We start from the raw sequence: 20,374 nt of genomic DNA, 5'->3' as shown, positions 1-20,374 counted from the left end.
AATAAATGATTAAAAAGCTGACGAAGCTGGCGATTTCTTTGGCGATGTTACAGTAATAATAATTGTCACCTTAACTTATAAAGACTGGCGAACGAAGGTCGGAGGAGGACCGTTGAGATCGTAGACATTCTATGGCTGTAGTGTCGAACGAGTTCGCGGACCATGCTCATATTTTTCCATCTACATTTCAATGGTAAGCCTCACCTTTTTTTTTTTCACCACGTGCACTAAGATTCTTTGAACCCATGTTTATTTCTCGCTCAAGAAAATCCGTCATGCATCCGTCTTGCTGGAAAACAAAGAAACTGCGGCGCTGTATGCTGGATGGATTTATCAAGCAATATTGCCCAGCGATGCTTGGGTGAACAAGTGTACATTGGAATTTTATATGCTAAATTTTAGCGTTTTGAATGAATTTTCCACACTAAATGAAGACCTACAGGAATCAAACCCATCTAAGAACACTCCCAGACACATGAAGTACAACAATGTAAAATTTGGTCAAAATCTGCCCAGCCGTTTCAATGTCTAGAAAACACGAACACACAGTCCGCCACACAGACAAACTTGCAATTATAGAGATTAAGAAATCCAGCAGAAATGAATCCCTAATTAATATTCCGGAAAACTGTACTTTGCAAATGCAAGGGATGAGTCTTTTGTCCAAAAGATGGCGCTGACGCCTCCACAATCACAGCGCTTTTTTTTTTGTTGTTGATCATTTTTGGAGTTTCTAATTATTTTCAGCACTAAATGAAGGTATACAGAGATCAAATCAATCTAAGAACACTCCCAGAAACAAAATACAACTGTGTAAAATTACGTTAAGTCCATAAGGAACGAACACACACAGACGTTCCATTTATACGTATACAATTATAGATATAGATTGTATTTAAAAATTTTAATCAAACAAGCAAAGCATGTGTTAAAGGAAAAGAAAATCTCTACTGTACAGTAAATTACCACATAAAATAAGGGAGTGCCAAAAAAAAATCGATTATTAGCTGCATCGCGATTCGACATGTGACGATTCGATTACCGTTCACAATGTCAAAAAACGATGATTTTCCCTAATAACTTTATGACAGCCGCTCGTAGTGGAATGAAATCCAAGACATGTCTGCCACCCGGACACTTTTAACGGACGCACGCAAACGTTATGATGGATGCTGCCGGTTACTGACCGAGAGATTTATTCCTTTTCAAAAGACTGGAAAATAAATTTGTGTATGAGACAGGCAGGGACCCGGCGGTCACGCTTCTGTGCGCAAGTTATTTTTTAGAGCTAGAGGGAAAGAGATGGTTCGTTGCTCCTTGTCTTTCAGTTGTCCAGCAGTAGGTTCATGTCGTGTTAATTGGAAAAAATCCCTAGTGTTTTGCTAAGTCCCGTGTCCGTCCATCAGAGGTGAGTACACGAACCCTCTTGTACTGTTTAGCCTTTACTGTTGTTTTGAGATGTTACTAGTTAGCGTCGAGCGCTATGCTAATTAGCGACTTCGCTAACATTATTTCTATGTCAAGTTGTGTGTTGTTTGGTGGTATACATAAATTACTCCAGATGCAGAACGTTTAAACCCAGGATTAAGTACAGCGGTAACACTACAAACATGCGAAATAGTATAGAAATCTGTGAAAACAAAGTATATTGGTTAAAAGAAGTCTTATTTCTTGTCCGTTTCCAGAAAATGTGGAATTCATTCCACCAGTGTAAATTTTATTGTATTGTTGGGAGAAATAAGTACTGCTGTTTGAAAAAGCTAATGTTTTTTGCACCTTCCTGTGAAAAAAAGCAGTTTAAAGGCAGCTTTTTGTTGTATGGGCATTTCCATCCTTCCTTTTGAATCATTAGGATATTTTAAATAAATAATGGACATAAATTTGTTTGGCTACTTTATTAATTAGTAATGTATGATGCACCAATAATCGTGATAATCATGATAACTGTGATTATCGTCAATACCGTGATCATCTTTCAATAAATGAATCGTAGCACCCTGAATCGTAATCGAATCGAATCATGGGGTGCCTAAGATGGCACATCCCTATCATAAAAGATGGTGGCTTAAATAATATAAATATCCAAATCCTGAATTTATTGAAACTAGATCATAATGGGGAAAATAACGGTTAATCTCAGAAAATGTTACCGTTTGCAAGCGCGCTCATTGTGTAACAAGCGTGATGTCAGGTTGTTTGATATCTTCGGGAGGAGGTGAAACTCCTGAACTTTTTCTCCCATCGAAGAAAACAAAATCGCTTGTATGGGAATACTTCGGCTACAGAAAAGTTACAGACTGCCGTGGTTTAGATGAGGAGGGCCAACAGACATGTAAAGCATGTTTGCGGAGGGTGGCTGCTGAAGAGGCAATACCTCCAATGTGATTTAGCATTGATACAAAATTAAAGATTAGTAAACACTGTCATGAACTTACCCACCAGCTACGAGAGTTAACTCCAGCATGTTTAGTGTGTCTAGCGGTGGTAAAACGTGTTTTTTTTTTTCACTATGACAACAGTTTGTGTTGAGAAAGAGTGTGTGTATCATGTACACATGATACACGTCATACACATGTGCTTTTTATGGAAAATAATTTAATACTTTTTGTTCTGATCGTAATAATGTCGAGCTGTGGCTGTGTGTTTAGGCTCACCTGAAGGACTGCGTTTATTTTAATTTTACTTTGAATATTTAAGTTTTTTTTTTTTTTTTTTTTTTATATTAACATTATACTTATGTTCCAGTTTGCTAATATGATTAGAATTTTCTTTTTTTAAACCCAGATATCTCAAAGTAACACATTTCAGAGCTGTAATTGCAATACTGTGAAAATTTGGCCTGATGTTATCATACCGTCGGATTATCATTCAGGCCCATGCCCATTTAATTGACTAAAATAGTACTGGCATTTGAAAATGTCTGATTTAGCCTACTTCCTGGAAATACTGGCTATTACTTACATTTTTCTCCATTATTATAAAATGGCACTGTTGTTTTTTTGTTTTTGTTTTTATTTTACAATATTATTTCCGCTGGAATACACCTGATCAAGGTCTTGTCTTGTGCTATAAGTACACATAAGTGTTGTGCATATTTTTATAGGCAATCCTATAGTTTAAGAACTTTAAAGGATAGAGTAAACGAACGCCCTGGAATTAGTCAAAAACAGTTGTCAGACCTAAACAATAGAATTGAGATCAACGAATGTAAAGGAAAGACAGTTATGAGCAGTCACTCGGCAAATTTTTGTGTTTCCTAGTCAAAATCCGAGATACGAAAAGTGGAGAATCATAGAAGTCTGCCTGACAGTCAAATTCGCTTGTAGATGAACAACATTTAGTTGCCGTAAACAATTTCATTCATTTATTCATTGCTGATGGTACAAGATGGTTGGGAATAACTCCTTTAATGAAACGTTTTTTGTGTCCATGTGATGGCGCAATGTGCGTTAAGTTAGAATGGCAGGTATAAATATAGTTTCATGGGCTGAGAAGAACATTGCAAGCGCAATACTCAAATAAGTAGACCAGATAAGTGGTTTCAGTCAAGTTGACAGCTTGGTTACACAGTGCGGTTGGATTGGAAGCAACGCTTCTTGTCGTTAAATGGAATGTTAGGGAACAGGTTTTGGGAGTTCACCGTTTATCTCAGTTTTGTGAGTTATGCCTTCATATGTGCATGTTCTCCTCCAACAAACATCATAAATTTCAAAACAGCGAAATTCAACAGGAGGTGCATTGTATACTGGATGTTTGGTCTATTCATTTAAGGTTTGTAGTTGAGTTTTGACTGTTAATATGACATCATCGTAATTCACCTTGGGCCTTGAAAACTCAATTTCAGAGTTTTGTTGACAAAACCTTAGTGCGGATGTGTGCCGTGTGAAAAACTACTATAGAACATCTGTAGACACTAAAGTTTCAGCGGAAACCTGAAACTCAAATTATCAAGCATTAATATCCCCAGTTGAAAGGCTCCACTCATTGCGCCACTACCTCGTGTGAATAGACACCTTTCTCCTATACGAAAAAATGATGACACACGTACCTCCCAGCTTCACTGCTGACAGACCAGTTAAGCCGGTTTTCCTTGTCAACACAGCAGTCCAAACCTCCACAGTTGACTTTTTCATAACTACTGATGGGTGATTTTAAGATTTTTTAGGTTGATCTTGGCCAAATTGACCAAACATGGAGGGAATTAAAACAAAAAAAAACTATAGTTTGGCAGATGTTGAACAGAACTGTTCAAAATTTGACTTTTTTTGAGTGACGTCCCTCACAAAGAGTCCAATGTTGATTGTAATTTTCTCCCGGTGAGGTAAACTGTGAAGTTAAACACACATCATGAAAATTACGAATATAATGCACTAAAACACAAAATAAATGTTGTGTTTTGCCCGCTAACTCATGCTAATTATGGAGGTTACCATTTAAGAGCTGACGAAAAATAACATGGCTTTACAATGGATATTCACATTGTATGCCTGGGTAGCATTTATTGACAATAGACACAACAAAATTCAAAGGAAAAATCTCTTTGTAGGCTCCCAAAAAGGCTCCCAAAAACTAGTTATATCAAAGTACGCTGCGGTACAATAAATCTGATCGACAAAGCTTGTTTTTTTTTTCTTATTCTACAACTATTACTGCGAAGCACCACAATGCCTTCCGCTGGCCAAGGTGCGCAAACAACAAAAGCTCTTTTTATTTCTTGCATCATTTAGAATTATTGACTTTGTAAGTTAACATGTGATGAAAAATCACTAGTTATTGAAAAAAGTACGTATATTTAAAAAAAAAAAACAATAAAAAATAAAAAATCAGTAACGCCAAGTATGTCTAGCTCTACAGCTCTCTCTTTGGAAAATAACTGCTTCAGAGGTTAAACAAATGGCTAAATCACACTCGCTGTGGTGACAAGGATTGGAAAATAAAATATTTTAATGTCGCTTAACTAAAATATTTATTATATTTAATGGTAAATTTGATACAAAGATACATTGGTGTAATTATGTAATATTAGTTTTAAAAGTTTCCAGATGGATATATCAGTGTGTGCCACAGCTTATGAAATATGTCTACTTTAATGCATTTTGACCACCTCCAAAGCACCAGGATTTATACAATACGTTGAAAATAGCATATTACTTCAAAGCTCTTGCCTAAGTGATTATACTCTGAAATAGTAAAACTACTTTTTTTTTTAAAGGTAGATACAGTATATTTACCCAGAAATAACCATTTCCATTTCAATAAACATTTTCGCCTAAATTGCTAACTTTTGACCTAATTTTCTTGTTTAGTGACCCAAATTGAGTACAGTCTTACTACTTTTACAGTTTTATGCATGCCTCCGAATACTTTTGCGGAATGGATTTATTTATTACATTAGTCCAAATATTTTTGTATTTTCTTCATTATTGATGTTGTCTGCTGATTTAAATAATGACTTTTAAAACTGTTATTTGAGAGGCAGAGTATTCAGTCATTCAGTGCTGCAAATTTTACATCAACTTCATAACACGTCAGTCGTACTGGTTAAACATTTTCACTTTTTTTGTTTGTTGGCGAGTAAATTATATTTAACAGTATCTCATAGAAGTTTGCGTACTATTTCTACAAAGAATTATAGGCAATCTACAAAACAAGTCACAGACTATGCTGCGATAATGCAAGAACTAACAAAAAGCATAGACTTCAAATTATGAAGTCTACGCAAAAAGTATGACAGAAGTGGGCTAAAGGCACTTTTCTGTCATAACACGCTACGGCTGCTGTCAGTCTACACTTGTGCACACAAAGTCCTGCACCAGCACTTGACTGGCCCAATTCCCACACTACTACTATGAGTGGCTGAATTCACCGACCGCTGACCTGTTAAGTGACAGGTCACTGGAAAAGGGAGTGCACTTATATGCACTCATGGGCCACAAGATTAGGTGCATGTGACACAATTTAATGGGATCCAACATAAGAGCTGCATTCAAAATGCTGGCTTTACAATAGTAACAATGGATCCTTTGGATTGAAACTGCCTTGATTGCTTTCTTATTCATGACGAGAAAGAGTTAATCATTTAGCACACATTCCTAAAGATTATCGAGCAATCATTGGGGATTAGGATAGTGTAAATCAACAGTTACTCTTGAAAACTGAATGATGTTGTGTTTGTTCTTATTCACAACTCTTCAAATTGTGCCAAACAAAGCAAGTAAATCTAAATAATGCACGTGACAAAAAAAAAAATCTCACTAACTTTTCCTTCGTGTTTAACTTCTTGTGTATTTTTTTAGTGTTTGTACAAAGTTGCACATTAACCAACTTTGAGCAGTATTTGCAGCACCGTGTTAAAACTGGTGAGCTGTTAAAACATGTCGCCATTTCCATCATGGATATTCCAAAAATGAAAATATGTATCGAAAAAAAAAAGCTAAACATTGTTCTATTATTGTGTATGACTAGTATTAGATGCTATTTGAACCACATCAAGTGAAAAATTTCACGAGCAGTTGCATAAAAATGCATAAAGCTGGTCTTCTAAATGACAAGATGTTTCCAGTTTTCTCATTCCCCATTGGCACTCAGAGACAGAGCTTACTACTAAGCAGGAAGCTGCGAAACACACGATTTCCTCCATTTGACAGCAGCTGCAACAACATGCAAACTCATCACGGGTTAGGATATAGAGCCACCGTAACCAAAAAATTGGATTTTTTCTTTTTAATGTGACTATGAGAATTTTTCGGTATGAATGTCAGTATGAATGTAAATTCAAATCGAAGAAAAAGAAAAAAAAGGACAATATTTATCGTAAGCATTTCACAATATTAGATTTAATTGTGCAATTATTGTGTAGGTACTCCATGTTTATATGGTCTTGGTCCTCCTGTATATAAGAGATGCACTAACCCTTTAAGGCCTGCAACATGAAGCAATTGTCAGAAAATCGTCTCAATAGAACCCCCCCCCCCCCAAAAAATTGTTACAAAAATAAATAAAAAATAAAGCTCTAATATGTATAATAACCCTTGCTAAATCCTAATTTCTTTTTCTCATAGATCATGCAGCTGAATGTGTTCACTTGCATCCATCAATTCTTTTGAGAAGGAAATTTCAAAATTCTGAATTAGTCTCAAAATCATGAAATTCTAAGTGTATCAAAAGTGATACATTTAGCTACAAGGGGTTAAATAAACTGATGGTGACAACTCGTGCTGCCCCAACTAGTTGGCGTCATCGATGACATAAATGCGTCAACAGACACAACATACCGTCAAGTTATAACGACAGGTTAAAAAAAATACAAGCGAATAAAGTTGAAAATGGCGGACACTCGGGATGCAAGCGGTGAAAGCGGCATAAAGCAAAAAAAGCGGACCAGAGTGGCCAAAGTCTGGTTCTCGTGTTTGGAGGAGAAAGAATACTGAATTGCATTCGAAGAACACCATACCCAATGTGAAGCAGCTTTGGGGCTGTTTTTCTGCAAAGGGACCAGGACGACTGATCTGTGTAAAGGAATGTACGAATGGGGCCCATGTATCGAGAGATTTTGAGTGAAAATCTCCTTCCATCAGCAAGGGCATTGAAGATGAGACGTGGCTGGGTCTTTCAGCATGACAATGATCCCAATAACACAGCCAGGGCAACAAAGGAGTGGCTTCGTAAGAAGCATTTCAAGGTCCTGGAGTAACCTACCCAGTCTCCAGATCTCAATCCCATAGAAAATCTGTGGAGGGAGTTGAAAGTCCGTGTTGCCCAACGACAATCCCAAAACATCACTGCTCTAGAGGAGATCTGCATGGAGGAATGGGCCAAAATACCAGCAAGTGTGTGAAAAGCTTGTGAAGAGTTACAGAAAACGTTTGGCCTCCATTATTGCCAACAAAGGGTACATAACAAAGTATTGAGATGAACTTTTGGTATTGACCAAATATTATTTTCCACCATGATTTGCAAATAAATTCTTTAAAAATCAAACAATGTGATTTTCTGGGGGTTTTGCCACATTCTGTCTCTCATGGTTGAGGTTTACCCATGTTGACAATTACAGGCCTCTCTAATATTTTCAAGTGGGAGAACTTGCACATTTAGTGATTGACTAAATACTTATTATATTTTATATATATATATATATATATTATTATATATATTGTATACTAGTACATATAGTAGTACAGTGGTACCTCTACATACGATCACTTCGACACACGATCTTTTCGACATCCGACGTAAAATTTGAGCCGCCATTTGTTTCTACATCCGACGAGTTGCTCGAAATACGACGACATGACAGCACTGCAAACGAACGCACGGTGGATTTTCTTGTGTGAGAAATCAACACAGTTTTCAAAAAAAGTTGATACAGTTGGAGAAACAAGGAAAAAAGTGATGCTTACCTTTGAAATGAAGATGCAAGTTATAGAAAAATATGAGCTTGGTGTGCGCGTCCCTGAACTGGCTCAACAATACAGCTCCATGGTCCTCTTCCTACCACCGTTCGCCACTATTTATAAGTTAAGGTGACAATTATTATTGTGGTAACATTGCCAAGGAAATCGCCAGCTTCGTCACGTTTTTATCATTTATTTAAGAACTTATCCAACACAAAACGCCCATTGTCTTAAGCAGTTGACTGCTCTCAAGAAAACGAAAGTATTATCTCTACCGCACCGACCTATCTCACCGTGACGTCAGCTTCGCGGTGCGTTCAGGGACAGTAAAAAGTGTCCGCCATATTAGAATCCAATTCGTTACATTATTTACAGGAATAATTATTAATTCTTCTTCTTATTATTATATTATTCTGACTTATTTATTTATAACTTATTTGTTTTTCTATGTTTAATTGCCATTTGTAACAGTGCCAGCAGTATTTATTAAGAATTTAGTGTATGTTTTTAGGCTTTGGAACGAATTAATGGAATTATAATGTATTCCTATGGGAAAATCCTGCTCGACATACGACCATTTCGACTTACAAACAAGGTCCTGGAACGAATTAAATTCGTATGTAGAGGTACCACTGTATACTGCAATATTAACCCTCGTGCGATGTTATTGTTTTTACCCATATATGTTAGGCTTCTTTGAGGTGTGATAACTGTCATTTTTGATTTTTTTTTTTCTTTCAACAACTCAAAATGTTCATTGGGGTCTGAGCTATCCATACATATGTAGTTTTTATTTATTTATCCCCCCCCCCCCCCTCCCACCCCACCCACCTAGGACAACACAAGCCCATAGAAGGACTATGGAGAAAACTGTGCTGTATATATAAATACTTCATTTGACATAATTACAGCTTTGAATGAGGCAATAAGTTATAACAAAATTTTCAATGCATGACAATTTTTTTGACAATGACAGTTTTACTGAAAACGCCCCTCTCGCGTTATTTTACATAATATGTAAGGCTAATTTGAGGTGTGATAACTAAGTCATTTTTGAGTATTTTTTTTTTCTTTCAACAACTCAAAATGCTCATTAGCGTCTCAGCTAGCCATACATTTGTAGTTTTTATTTATTTAAGGAAGTCAATGTTACATATTATGTAATTTTAATTCATGCGTACTCAAATTCTCTAGCCACTTAATGCAACAGTTTAGAAATGACGGCACTGTTCCATTTTGATCATTTGCCTTTTTTAGCAATTCGGGGGATTATTCAGATCCCTAGTGTTTTTATTTCTATGATTACTCTTTGATGTAAAAGAAGAAAGCATCAAAAACGTTACAAAATGTGTAAATCCGGCATGAGGGTTAATACTATATATTTGCCAGCAGCATTTGCCCTAATTGTTTGTGATGTATTATTGTTACTAATGTTTATCATTAATTAGTAAATAAAGAATTTAAGGGTTCCAAAATGTTTTTTTTTTTTTTTGTGAATTAATAAGCGTCAACATAAATTTAATTACTAAATTAGTAAAAAAATATATATATATATTTAGTCCATTAATTGTGAAAAAGTCTGCTGACTAATGAGGAGAAAATTAGTCATTTGGGAAATCCCGACTGACAACATATTATGGCCTGCACTGAAGCCTTGATTTATTTTTACCATGCTGTCAAGATATAATAATACGCATAACTGACTACTGGACACAAGTAGGACTTGATCAACCCTAGTAGGCCTTCCTGAAGTGAGACTTTCTAGTGTCAATGGCAGAAACACCTAATGACCTTGGGATAGACCACTGAGGATGTGTCCAACAATTCCCAAATTTATATTTCTATACATCTCACGAAAATTTGATCTCGTTACTTGTTGGTCTTGTTATATGTTGTTTGCAAATGGGGTTTCTCATCTCTCATGCTCACCTTAAAAATGTAGTCAGCAGTTACATAATAGGGTGTAGATATTAATGTTACCCTAATGCTATCAATTTGTTTTTTTCTCACATTAGCAACACTGAGCCAAATTAACTTAAAACTAACGATACAGAACACATGTTTGCTGGTCAACAATGTATAGTGAACTTTATGAAACATGCTGACACAGTCCAGCCGGCATGCATTTTGCAGCATCCAAACTTCTTGTTGCATGGCATTGTATTTAGCAGATATTCTCCCAGACTATAGGAGGCAGTAAAAGTGTCTACGGCATTTAAACAACACTACACCTTAAAAGAAGAGACCTACGGTCCATTATAGCCAGTAGAAGCTTATTTGTGAATCAAGTACCAATGCATTTTCATTGATTCCAAAGTATTGATCCCGTTGGAACCTTTTCCATAAACTAGATTTTTAGGCTGGAGAGGAGACTCTTAAGTGACAGATCATTCTTTACTTCCATTGACGGCCACAGATGTCCAATCCATTTTAACTGTGATGGCTGGCACTGATCATTCCCGTCAAAATGGATAGGCATCAATCGCCCCCATGGTAGCCAATTCCCGCAAGTACAGAATCTCATTTCAGTGCATTTGTCAACATTCAGACAGTCTGTCCACAGTTTTTTCCCCACATCTTCTCTACTGTCACCTGCTTATTAATCAGTCCCTAAAGCAACTCTGAGAGTGACAGCGCTATCATCAAACGAACAGACTCAAACCAGTCCCTTCAGTGGGGAGGCTCTTCTCTGGGTTCAGCAAGTTTGATGATCAGACGGTGAAATTTTACTTCATACCCTCCAAGAGTTGACTCAAGAAGCGAGCAAAGATATGGGACAGAACTTGTTGCAAAATGAGCTGCCTTTACCGCGCTGAAAAGCCATGCGGTGGGTCTAAAAAGTCTATACACCCCGAGCTCAAATGATTCATGATTTAAAAGACTGATGTTTTAGTTAGCCTTTCCCTGACATTGCTTTTTTGGAGGGGGGTTTCTAGCAAAGGTTTTTGCATATCAAAATAAAATTAAAAACACAATTATTAATAATAGAACAAAAATTAATTCATATATTTATATTTAATTGAGATCTGGCATCACATTTTGGGTCAGGAAGGCCACACTCAGCTAGGTCTTCATGTGGAGAAGTTTTTTTTAATTAACCCCCAAATAAGTCGGTTGCCATATATTATAAAGAGTTCAGAGCTAGGGAAAAAATGAAAGGTAGTGGGCTTGAGAAGACAGCTGAAATACATTAAAAACCCAAAAAGAACTTTTAAGACCCCACTGAGATAAGAGCTGAACCATCAGAATCCCTCCTAATTGAGAAGGTCCCACAGGTCAGGATGGTTGGACTGTAACAGAGCGTCTGCGGGGTGCTCATTCTCCACTTTGACCCTTGGCATTCCTAGACGCAAACCGGTCCCGCCGCCCGCTGTACCTCACCCGTCCACATTGCTAGCATACCAGCGTATGCTGACAGCCAAATATCCCCTTCCAAAAGTGCACACGTTTTCAATTACACAGAGTCGAGACCTCAGGCGGGACTCTTGAAATCAAACTCCAGTCGGTTTAGGAGTGGTTCAACGACAGTTTTGTAACCTTCATCAAATCCCACACATTTCAGCTGATTGAGAAACACAATGCACCTTTCAAGGGAAGACACAAAACACTCCAAAGGGTCCCCATTTCTACAGCACACTGACCCACTTATTGAGACAGTCCCCAACCCCCGCTGGTATTATTGTGTGAAACAAACTCATCATTCATTTTCAGTGGAGGTCCACAATTGCTCGCCCCCCTTCCACTCTTTCAGGGCAAAGAAAGAAGAGGGGGCACGACGCAAACTCGGGAATGGATGCTCATTAGATTAGTGATGGCTTGCCACTGCAATTACCTTGTATACGGGCCAATTTGGTGCTCCACTTTCCAGTATTCTCTACGTGGGACCTGCTAGTCACCCCAAAGCGGTGGGCTGCACAAAAGGGGAGGTGGGACCCACTCATTCCCTTCACACCAAGTCATGGGGTGCAAAATCAGTGCTTCCCTCAACTTCATTCATTCATCTTAATTGTAAGCAGGGTTCCTACAAGTTTGACAAGTGAAAATAACAAATTTCACAACAAACCTTAAATAATTTTTTTTTTAAAAAGTAACTTTTCTTTGCCCCTCAGCGGTTTCTCAAGACAATTTCTGGCAATGTAGCGATATGTAGAATTTACAGGAAGTTAAGACCTACTAGATGAAATCCAATGCCCTTTCAAAACACAATACAAAAGAGTATGCTTTAGACTCAAAGGTCCTAAGAAATGGTGACCCCATCAAAAAAAATGAAAATTACTGCACTAATGTATTTTACAGCTAGAAAACAAATTTGGCACTCAAACCTCACTGTCATTTACCATTTCATAACAATGCATCCGGGGACGTCCACTTTTTCTTTAGCAATTGTGGTTGTGACATCACAAGCATACAGTGTATCACAAAAGTAAGTACACCCCTTGCATTTCTGCAGATATTTAAGTATACCCCAGGAGGAAGCCTCTTCTGATGACAGTACACCAGAAAGCCCGCCCCTCTCATCAGACCATAGGACATGGGTCCAGTAATCCATGTCCCTTGTTGACACGTCATCAGCAAACTGTTTGCGGGCTTTCTTGTGTACCGTCTTCAGAAGAGGCTTCCTCCAGGGGTGACAGCCATGCACACCAATTTGATGTAGAGTGCGGCATATGGTCTGAGCATTAACAGGCTGACCCCCCCACCTCTTCAATCTCTGCAGCAGTGCTGACAGCACCCCTGTAATGAGTCACATGACATTTTGGAGGGAAAATGACAAGCAGTAGTCAATTTGGACATATAGGGATGTACGTTTTTTTCATAGTGGTGCACTCACTTTTGTTGCCAGGGGTTTAGACATTAATGGCTATATTTTGAGTTATTATGAGGGAAAAATAAATTAACTGTATTATACAAGCTGCACACAGACTACTTTTCATTGTGTCAAAGTGTCATTTTGTCAGTGTTGTCCCATGAAAAGATATACCTTATTTTCCGCACTATAAGGCGCACCTAAAAGCCTTAAATTTTCTCAAAAGCCGACAGTGCGCCTTATAATCCAGTGCACCTTATATATAAATTAGGGCTGTCAAAATTATCGCGTTAACGCGCGGTAATTAATTTTTTAAATTAATCACGTTAAAATATTTGACGCAATTAACGCACATGTCCCGCTCGGACAGTATTCTGCCTTTTGGTAAGTTTTACAGCAAGGTTTTTTGTGCTGTCTAACAGCGAACTCTTGTGGTCGCTTTGCGACATGGTTTATTGCTTTCTTGCCAGTTCAATATGGCTGCACAACGTCTCGGGCTGACGCCTACGTTGTAATGTTGTGCTTATATGATCCTTGGACAAGATTTGTCCGTAAGTATGGTTGTTGTAAAGAATGTACATATTATGTTAGTAAGCGAAATGTTATATTTTTTGTATGAGACGCTTTTTGTTTATGTTTAGTGAACCTGTATAGCGTGCTAAGCTAACGTTGTTGCTAATGCAATGCTTGTGTACTTTTTTTGTAGTTTCACTACGGTCTAAAGAGGACAATGGTTTGAGGCTATTTTATTAATAAATCAGATGAAAAAGGAAGAAGTCTGATTATTAAGGCGTCGTTCACTAGCTGTCTAGCTTTGGAAAAAGTAGACGCTTCGGAGTGAGGACAGCATAGACAGATTTAAATGACAGTAGAGTGAAATGCCCACTACAGTCCTTATGTACCGTATGTTAAATGTATATATCCATCTTGTGTCTTATCTTTCCATTCCAACAAATTATTTTACAGAATATATATATAATTTACAGAAAAATATGGCATATTTTATAGATGGTTTGAATTGCGATTAATTGCGATTAATTACGATTAATTAATTTTTAAGCTGTAATTAACTTGATTAAAAATTTTAATCGTTTGACAGCCCTAATATAAATATTGAGCCTTAAGTTTTTTGTTGTTTTTTTGACAGAATAATACAAATTTTGAAAACAAAAACAGGCTTACAAAATTGCACCATTATAATAAGAAAACCACAAACAACACTCTCCATCATAATATAAAAAAATCTTACTTGCTTGCCATGTTTGTATTCATACACGCACACACACACAGCCGCTGACTCCATTTTCATGTCCAAACTACTGTTTTCTTCACTGACCAATTATAAATCAACATTTTGGGACTAAAAAGACAAAGAAATCCCCCCAAAATTTGAATAAATAGTTTTATATTTGATAATTCAACATAAGCAGCAGGTATAGTCATAGGCGTTTTTGGCCTTTATACATGCTCTGGTCAAATACAGTGCATACATTGCAAAACAGTGGAAAAATTATAACCCATCTAACACAAAAAGGGTGACTGTGTAAAAGAAAAAAGTTCCCCTCCACTATGTGATATAAATGTTGCACTACATGTTTTACCTGGCTGTTGTGTTGCTGTATTGTTGACATTACCTTTAGCGCAGCACCGTCTAACAGATGCATAAAATAACCCCAGCCTCTACTATAGCATTTACTCTATGTGCCTTATAATGCAGTGCTCCTTATATATGGAAAAAGTTTTAAAATATGTCATTCATTGAATGTGTGCCTTATAATCTGGTGCGCCTTATAGTGCGGAAAATACGGTACTTAAATACCTGCAGAAATGCAAGGGGTGTACTCACTTTTGTGATACACTGTAATTGATAATCATGCTTGTATTTGTAGCTGACTGTTGTCCAGCTTAACATACTCCAATTTCTGTCTGATAGAAAAACCTTCAAGGAATTCCAAATGTATTTGTTGAAATTTGCAGTCATTTTGCTAGCTTGTTAAGTGAAGTCATTTGCTCGATAACGGCTTACATCAACCGAAAATGTCCACTTTGACAAAAAGCTTTGCAAGTGCATTGCTGTCAATTTTCAAATTGTTTATTCATTTATTTTTTTAAAGTGTGCGAGATTGACCATTATGCACTACTTAATACAATGAATATAAAGTTCTAGCGAAAATCTGTTTTTTGTTGTTGTTGTTGTTGTTGTTGTATTGAGGACGTCTCAAAGGCATCTTCTGGTGAGACTGACTTATTTGTAAGACCTCAATAATGTGCTTGCTGAGGAAGGGACAATATACAGCCAGCGCACAAAAGGAAAGTCCCTAATGAGCACGAACGCTGTTCAATCTTAAAGGCGACACAAACAATGACTTCATCTTCCGAAATCTTGACAAAAGCAGTGAGGATAGATAGACCCCTGATGACAAACTTCCCTGGGAGGTGGGGCGCACAGTACTTCTGTACAACAAAAGAACTGTGCTCACTGGTCAGTTTGCTATAGCTGCCCCTCCACCCTCAACCAGCACTACAGGAAGCCAAGCACAAGGACAACTTCCACCCTTTGAGACAAACAGGACGCACACCAGTTACACTGAAAACAATCACACACCTCCTAAACCTGAACAAAACTGCACATGGTGTAAAATTCCCAATAATTCTTTTCTGTTAACCCTGTGTAGGGCACTCATTTGCCTCACTTTCACGTTACTAGATGTCCAATCCATTTTGATTGGGAGGCTATTTCTGTTTTTATTAATTTTGACCTTATTTTGCTTTTATTCATATTTGATAAATGTATGTACAGTGGGGAGAACAAGTATTTGATACACTGCCAATGGGAAAACCCATTGGCAGTGTATCAATGGGTTTTCCCATTGGCAGTGTATCAAATACTTGTTCTCCCCACTGTATGTACCACTCTATAACATACATACAAAATAATAAAAAATCCAATAATAAAAACAAAAAATATATACAGTGAGGAGCAGCACTATGTGCACCCCTTCTGATTTTGCGAGTTCACCCACTTAGAAAATAAATGGAGGTCTGAAATTTCAATCATAGATGCTTTTCCACTCATGGAGACATAATCTAAAAAAAAAATCCAAAAATCACATTGTATGATTTTTTAAAAATAATTTATTTGTAATTTACTTGGGTTCATAAGTATTAGTAATTATTGCTGAGAATCAGAAATAATTATGCCACTCAAAGAGTTGTCAGTCTACCATAAAAAAGGTCTACCTTTACCCAATGAGTAACCACCCACCCACCACCCATTTGAGCTCAATATTGTCACCTGTCCACCGCACAGTCACACTAATTCAACTGCTACCATGGGCAAGACCAGAGATCTTTCGAAAGACACCAGAGAAAAAATTGTTCAGCCCCACTATGATGGGAAAGGCTATGGGACAATTGGAAGGTCGCTTGGTGAGAATAAACCTACAGTTGCAGCAATTGTTTAAAAATGGAAAAGGCTAAACATGACTGATAATCTCCTTCGGACCGGGGCTCCATGTAAAATCTCTCCTCATGGGGCATCACTCATGATGAGAAAAGTGAGGGCTCAGCCTAGAACTACACAGCAGGAGCTGGTCAATGACCCGAATAGAGCTAGATTCACAGTTTTAAAGGCTACTGTCAGTTGAACACACGGTGCAATGTTTTTTTCCCCTGTTGAAGCCAGCACATGTGAAGGCCTGTCTGAAGTTTCCCAGGGACCACCTGAATTACCGTTTTTCTTGTATTTCTACAAAATAAATTGTGGTAATAATAATCAGCTTAATCAAATAAACTTTGAAACAACGTTTTCTATCTGCCTTATTGCGCAGAAATTCCAGTTCTGAAAACACGTACTGTATTGTTTGGACTATAGGTCGCAGTTTTTTTTCCATAGTTTGGCTGGGGGTGCGACTTATACTCTGGAGCGACTTATGTTTGAAATTCTTAACACATTATTATATCATTGCACATGTTACTTTGGTGTTTTGGAGTGACACTGATGGTTTGGTAAACTTGTTAGCATGTTTTCTATGCTATAGTTATCAGAATAACTCTTAATAGCTATGTTACATTAACATACTGGCCACGTTCGCATTTCGTTGTTCATGCGTCATGTAACATTATAATACTGTACACTTATTCAGCATGTTGTTCTCTATTGCATTTTTTATTTTAAATTGCCTTTCAAGATGACATATCAGTTCTATGTGTTGGATTTTATCAATTAAATATCCCCCAAAAATGCGACTTATACTCCGGTGCAACTTATATATGTTTTTTCCTCTTCGTTGGGCATTTTATGGCTGGTGCGACTTATACTCAGGTGCGACTTATAGTCCGAAAAATACGGTATGCAGAGGGGTCATGGGAAAAAGTCATGTGGTCAGATGAGACCAAAGTAGAACTTCTTGCTGCAAACTTTACTCATCGTGTGTGGAGAAAAAAGTAGGATGAGTACAATCCCAAGAACACCATCCCCACTGTGAAGTATGGGGGTGGAAACCTCATACTTTGGTGCTGCTTTTCGGCAAAGGGGACCGGACGACTGTACTGTAGAAAGCAGAGAATGAATGGTGAAATGTATTGTCAGATTTTGAGCTACAACCTCTTCCCCTCAGTCAGAGACTTGAAAATGAGTCGTGGATGAATCTTCCAACATGACTATGATCCGAAGCACACAGCCAAGCTGACCAAGGAGTGGCTGCGTAAAAAGCATATCAAGGTTCTGGAGTGGCCTAGCCAGTCTCCAAACCTCAATCCAATAGAAAATCTTTGAATGGAGCTAAAACTTTGTGTTTCTCATTGACAGCCTGACAAATCCAGAGAAGATTTGTGTGGAGGAATGCGCCAAAACCCCTGTTTCCAAATGTGAAAACCTGGTGAAGAACTACAGAAAGTCTGACCTGTAATTGCAAACAAAGGCTTCTGCACTAAATATTTGCACCGATTTTCTCAGGGGTACAAATACTTATGAACCCCAGTAACTTACGAATAAATTTTTGAAAAATCATTCAATGTGTGTTCCGTGTGTTCCGTTTTTTTTTTTTTTTTTTTTTTTTTTAAGATTATGTCTCTATAAGTGGAAATGCATCTATGATTGAAATTTCAGAACTCTACCTATTTTCTAAGTGGATGAACTTGCAAAATCGCAAGGGGTGCAAAAACTTCTGCTCACCACTGTATAATAATTGATCATGTGTAAGTCCAAAATACATAAGAACCAAAATGTGTTGTCTACGTACAGTGTGTGGATGCCAGGTCTTTATGGGTTTAAGTTTTATTAGAAACAGTCACCTGCTTTATAAAGGCTTAATAAAATTAAACTGAAAAAACAAAAATGCATAAATGATTGGCAGGCAAAATTAGGATTTCATCCAGCGTGCAGTGGTAATGGCTGAAATATCTTGGGGAAAATTCACCTTTTCTTGCACTTGTAATTGAAAGAAAAACTGAGTCTGAAACTGACTCATCCAAAGAAGTAAATACAATTTTGACCAACAATAACAATAACTGCCAGCCTTTCTTAGTCAAAATTCAATATTTTAATTCAAATATCAAATTATTTTCCGCAATATAAGGCCCACCTTCAGTGAAGGGGCCATTTTAAAACTATTCATATATAGGCCGCACCGCATTATAAGATGCAGTAGTAGTGGTTGAGTTTGCGTTATGCATGAAGCTGTGCTAAAGGGAATAATGTCATGCCATGATGAAACAAATAGATCCATACATAAGGTGCATCTGATTATAAGGTGCACTGGCAGCTTTTGAGAAAACTGAAGGCTTTTAGGTGCGCCTTATAGTGCAAAAAATAAGGAATGCACTGTATTGAAATATTTCACTATAAAATTAAATAGATTCTTTGGAAGTCTGGATATATGGTGCCTCCTTTGTGCTGCAGCCGTGAAATTTGTGGAAATAATGTGTAGTGTTACTTCAGAGCTCTGAAAGCATATGTATTGCTCAACTTTCTTTTTGGAAGAAAAAAAATGCAGTGCTTATCTCCACACTCCCCTCTGACCTGGTGTGTTTGTGTTGTGACAAAGGGTTTGGGATGAGAGCGACAGAATGAAGAAGGGCATAGGAAAGGGAAGTGGGTTAACCTGTTTGGCCTCTGCCAAGGAACTCTGCAGTCGACTCATCTCCTTCTCATACTTGTCCTTCATCTTGTCTATCTCCTGATCGTGAGCAGCCACTTCCTCCTTCAGGGCTCCCTTCAAAGCCGTCAGCTCCCTCTCACGCCTCCTCAGGACATCCTCCTGCTCCTCCTTGGCTAGGAGAACCTGCTGCAACTCCACCTTCAGTTGCATGATATCCTAAGGAAAATTTGTGCTTATTATCTTGGGACAAATGTCACTGGTTAGCCACCACTGCATTGGACTGGATACTGCCTTACCGCCATGATTGCGTCCCTCTCGCCATCAGCAGCAGACGTCTTTGCAGTGTCCAGCTCGTCGTGCATCTCCGACAGCTGGTCCTGCAGGTCCCGGATCTCCGTCTGGTATTGCTCCCTCTCCATCTTGACCTGGAACAGCCTGGCACAGAACAGAACATGTCAACACACAGCAGCTGGCCCACACTGCACGTGCACACACGCCAGCATAATAGTTTACACATGTAAACGGCAACACCTGTGCTTCGTATTCGCTTGAGGGTTAAAGGCCAAAGACAAGTCACTAATGTTTAAATTGCTAGCATGGTGATAAGGGATGTGAAAACTCAGAAACATTTGTTCTCTCTAGTAAGGCAATTCAGCGTAGGAAAAAAAGTCATGACAGATTCGCAGAAAATCAAGAATCAGTCTTCATATAGTACAATTTTCAAGGTATTAGTTACTTTTTTCTCCATTTGAACCCTGCCGCTGTAGTAAAAAAGCGTCTGATTTATGGATTTTTTTGTGGTTAACAACCTCCATGATTACTCCCTAGAAATAAAAATTAATGTTTCCATTCAGCCTAGTGTCGTTTTCGTCAATGACGACGATAACGAAATATTTCGTCAACAAACAATTTTTTTCATGAAAATGACGTCACGATGACGCGCTGAAAACGTGTCTTGGGAGACTGAGGCTACGTCTACACTAGGACGGATATTGGCCTTAAACGTGTAATTAGTTGGACTATACGGCATGTCGGCTATACTAGTATGCCTGTTATCTGTATTAGTTGTTAGA

The 20,374-nt window shown here is 37.9% G+C and overlaps 1 protein-coding gene across 2 annotated transcripts in view; it reads right to left on the bottom strand.

Moving 5' to 3' along the window:
* Positions 1 to 20,374, bottom strand: part of cgnl1 (cingulin-like 1) — a 72,132-nt gene that overhangs the window by 22,535 nt on the left and 29,223 nt on the right. For both annotated transcript variants that reach the window (XM_057833143.1, XM_057833148.1), the window contains 2 exons: positions 19,598 to 19,736; positions 19,305 to 19,517 (listed from right to left, as the gene is read on the bottom strand). In XM_057833143.1, coding sequence (XP_057689126.1) covers positions 19,305 to 19,517; positions 19,598 to 19,736 — 352 coding nt within the window. The remainder of the gene's footprint in view (positions 1 to 19,304; positions 19,518 to 19,597; positions 19,737 to 20,374) is intronic.

The sequence above is a fragment of the Corythoichthys intestinalis genome, chromosome 1, assembly GCF_030265065.1.
Source record: "Corythoichthys intestinalis isolate RoL2023-P3 chromosome 1, ASM3026506v1, whole genome shotgun sequence".
NCBI lineage: Eukaryota > Metazoa > Chordata > Actinopteri > Syngnathiformes > Syngnathidae > Corythoichthys > Corythoichthys intestinalis.
This window is presented reverse-complemented; position numbering and strand designations above follow the sequence as displayed.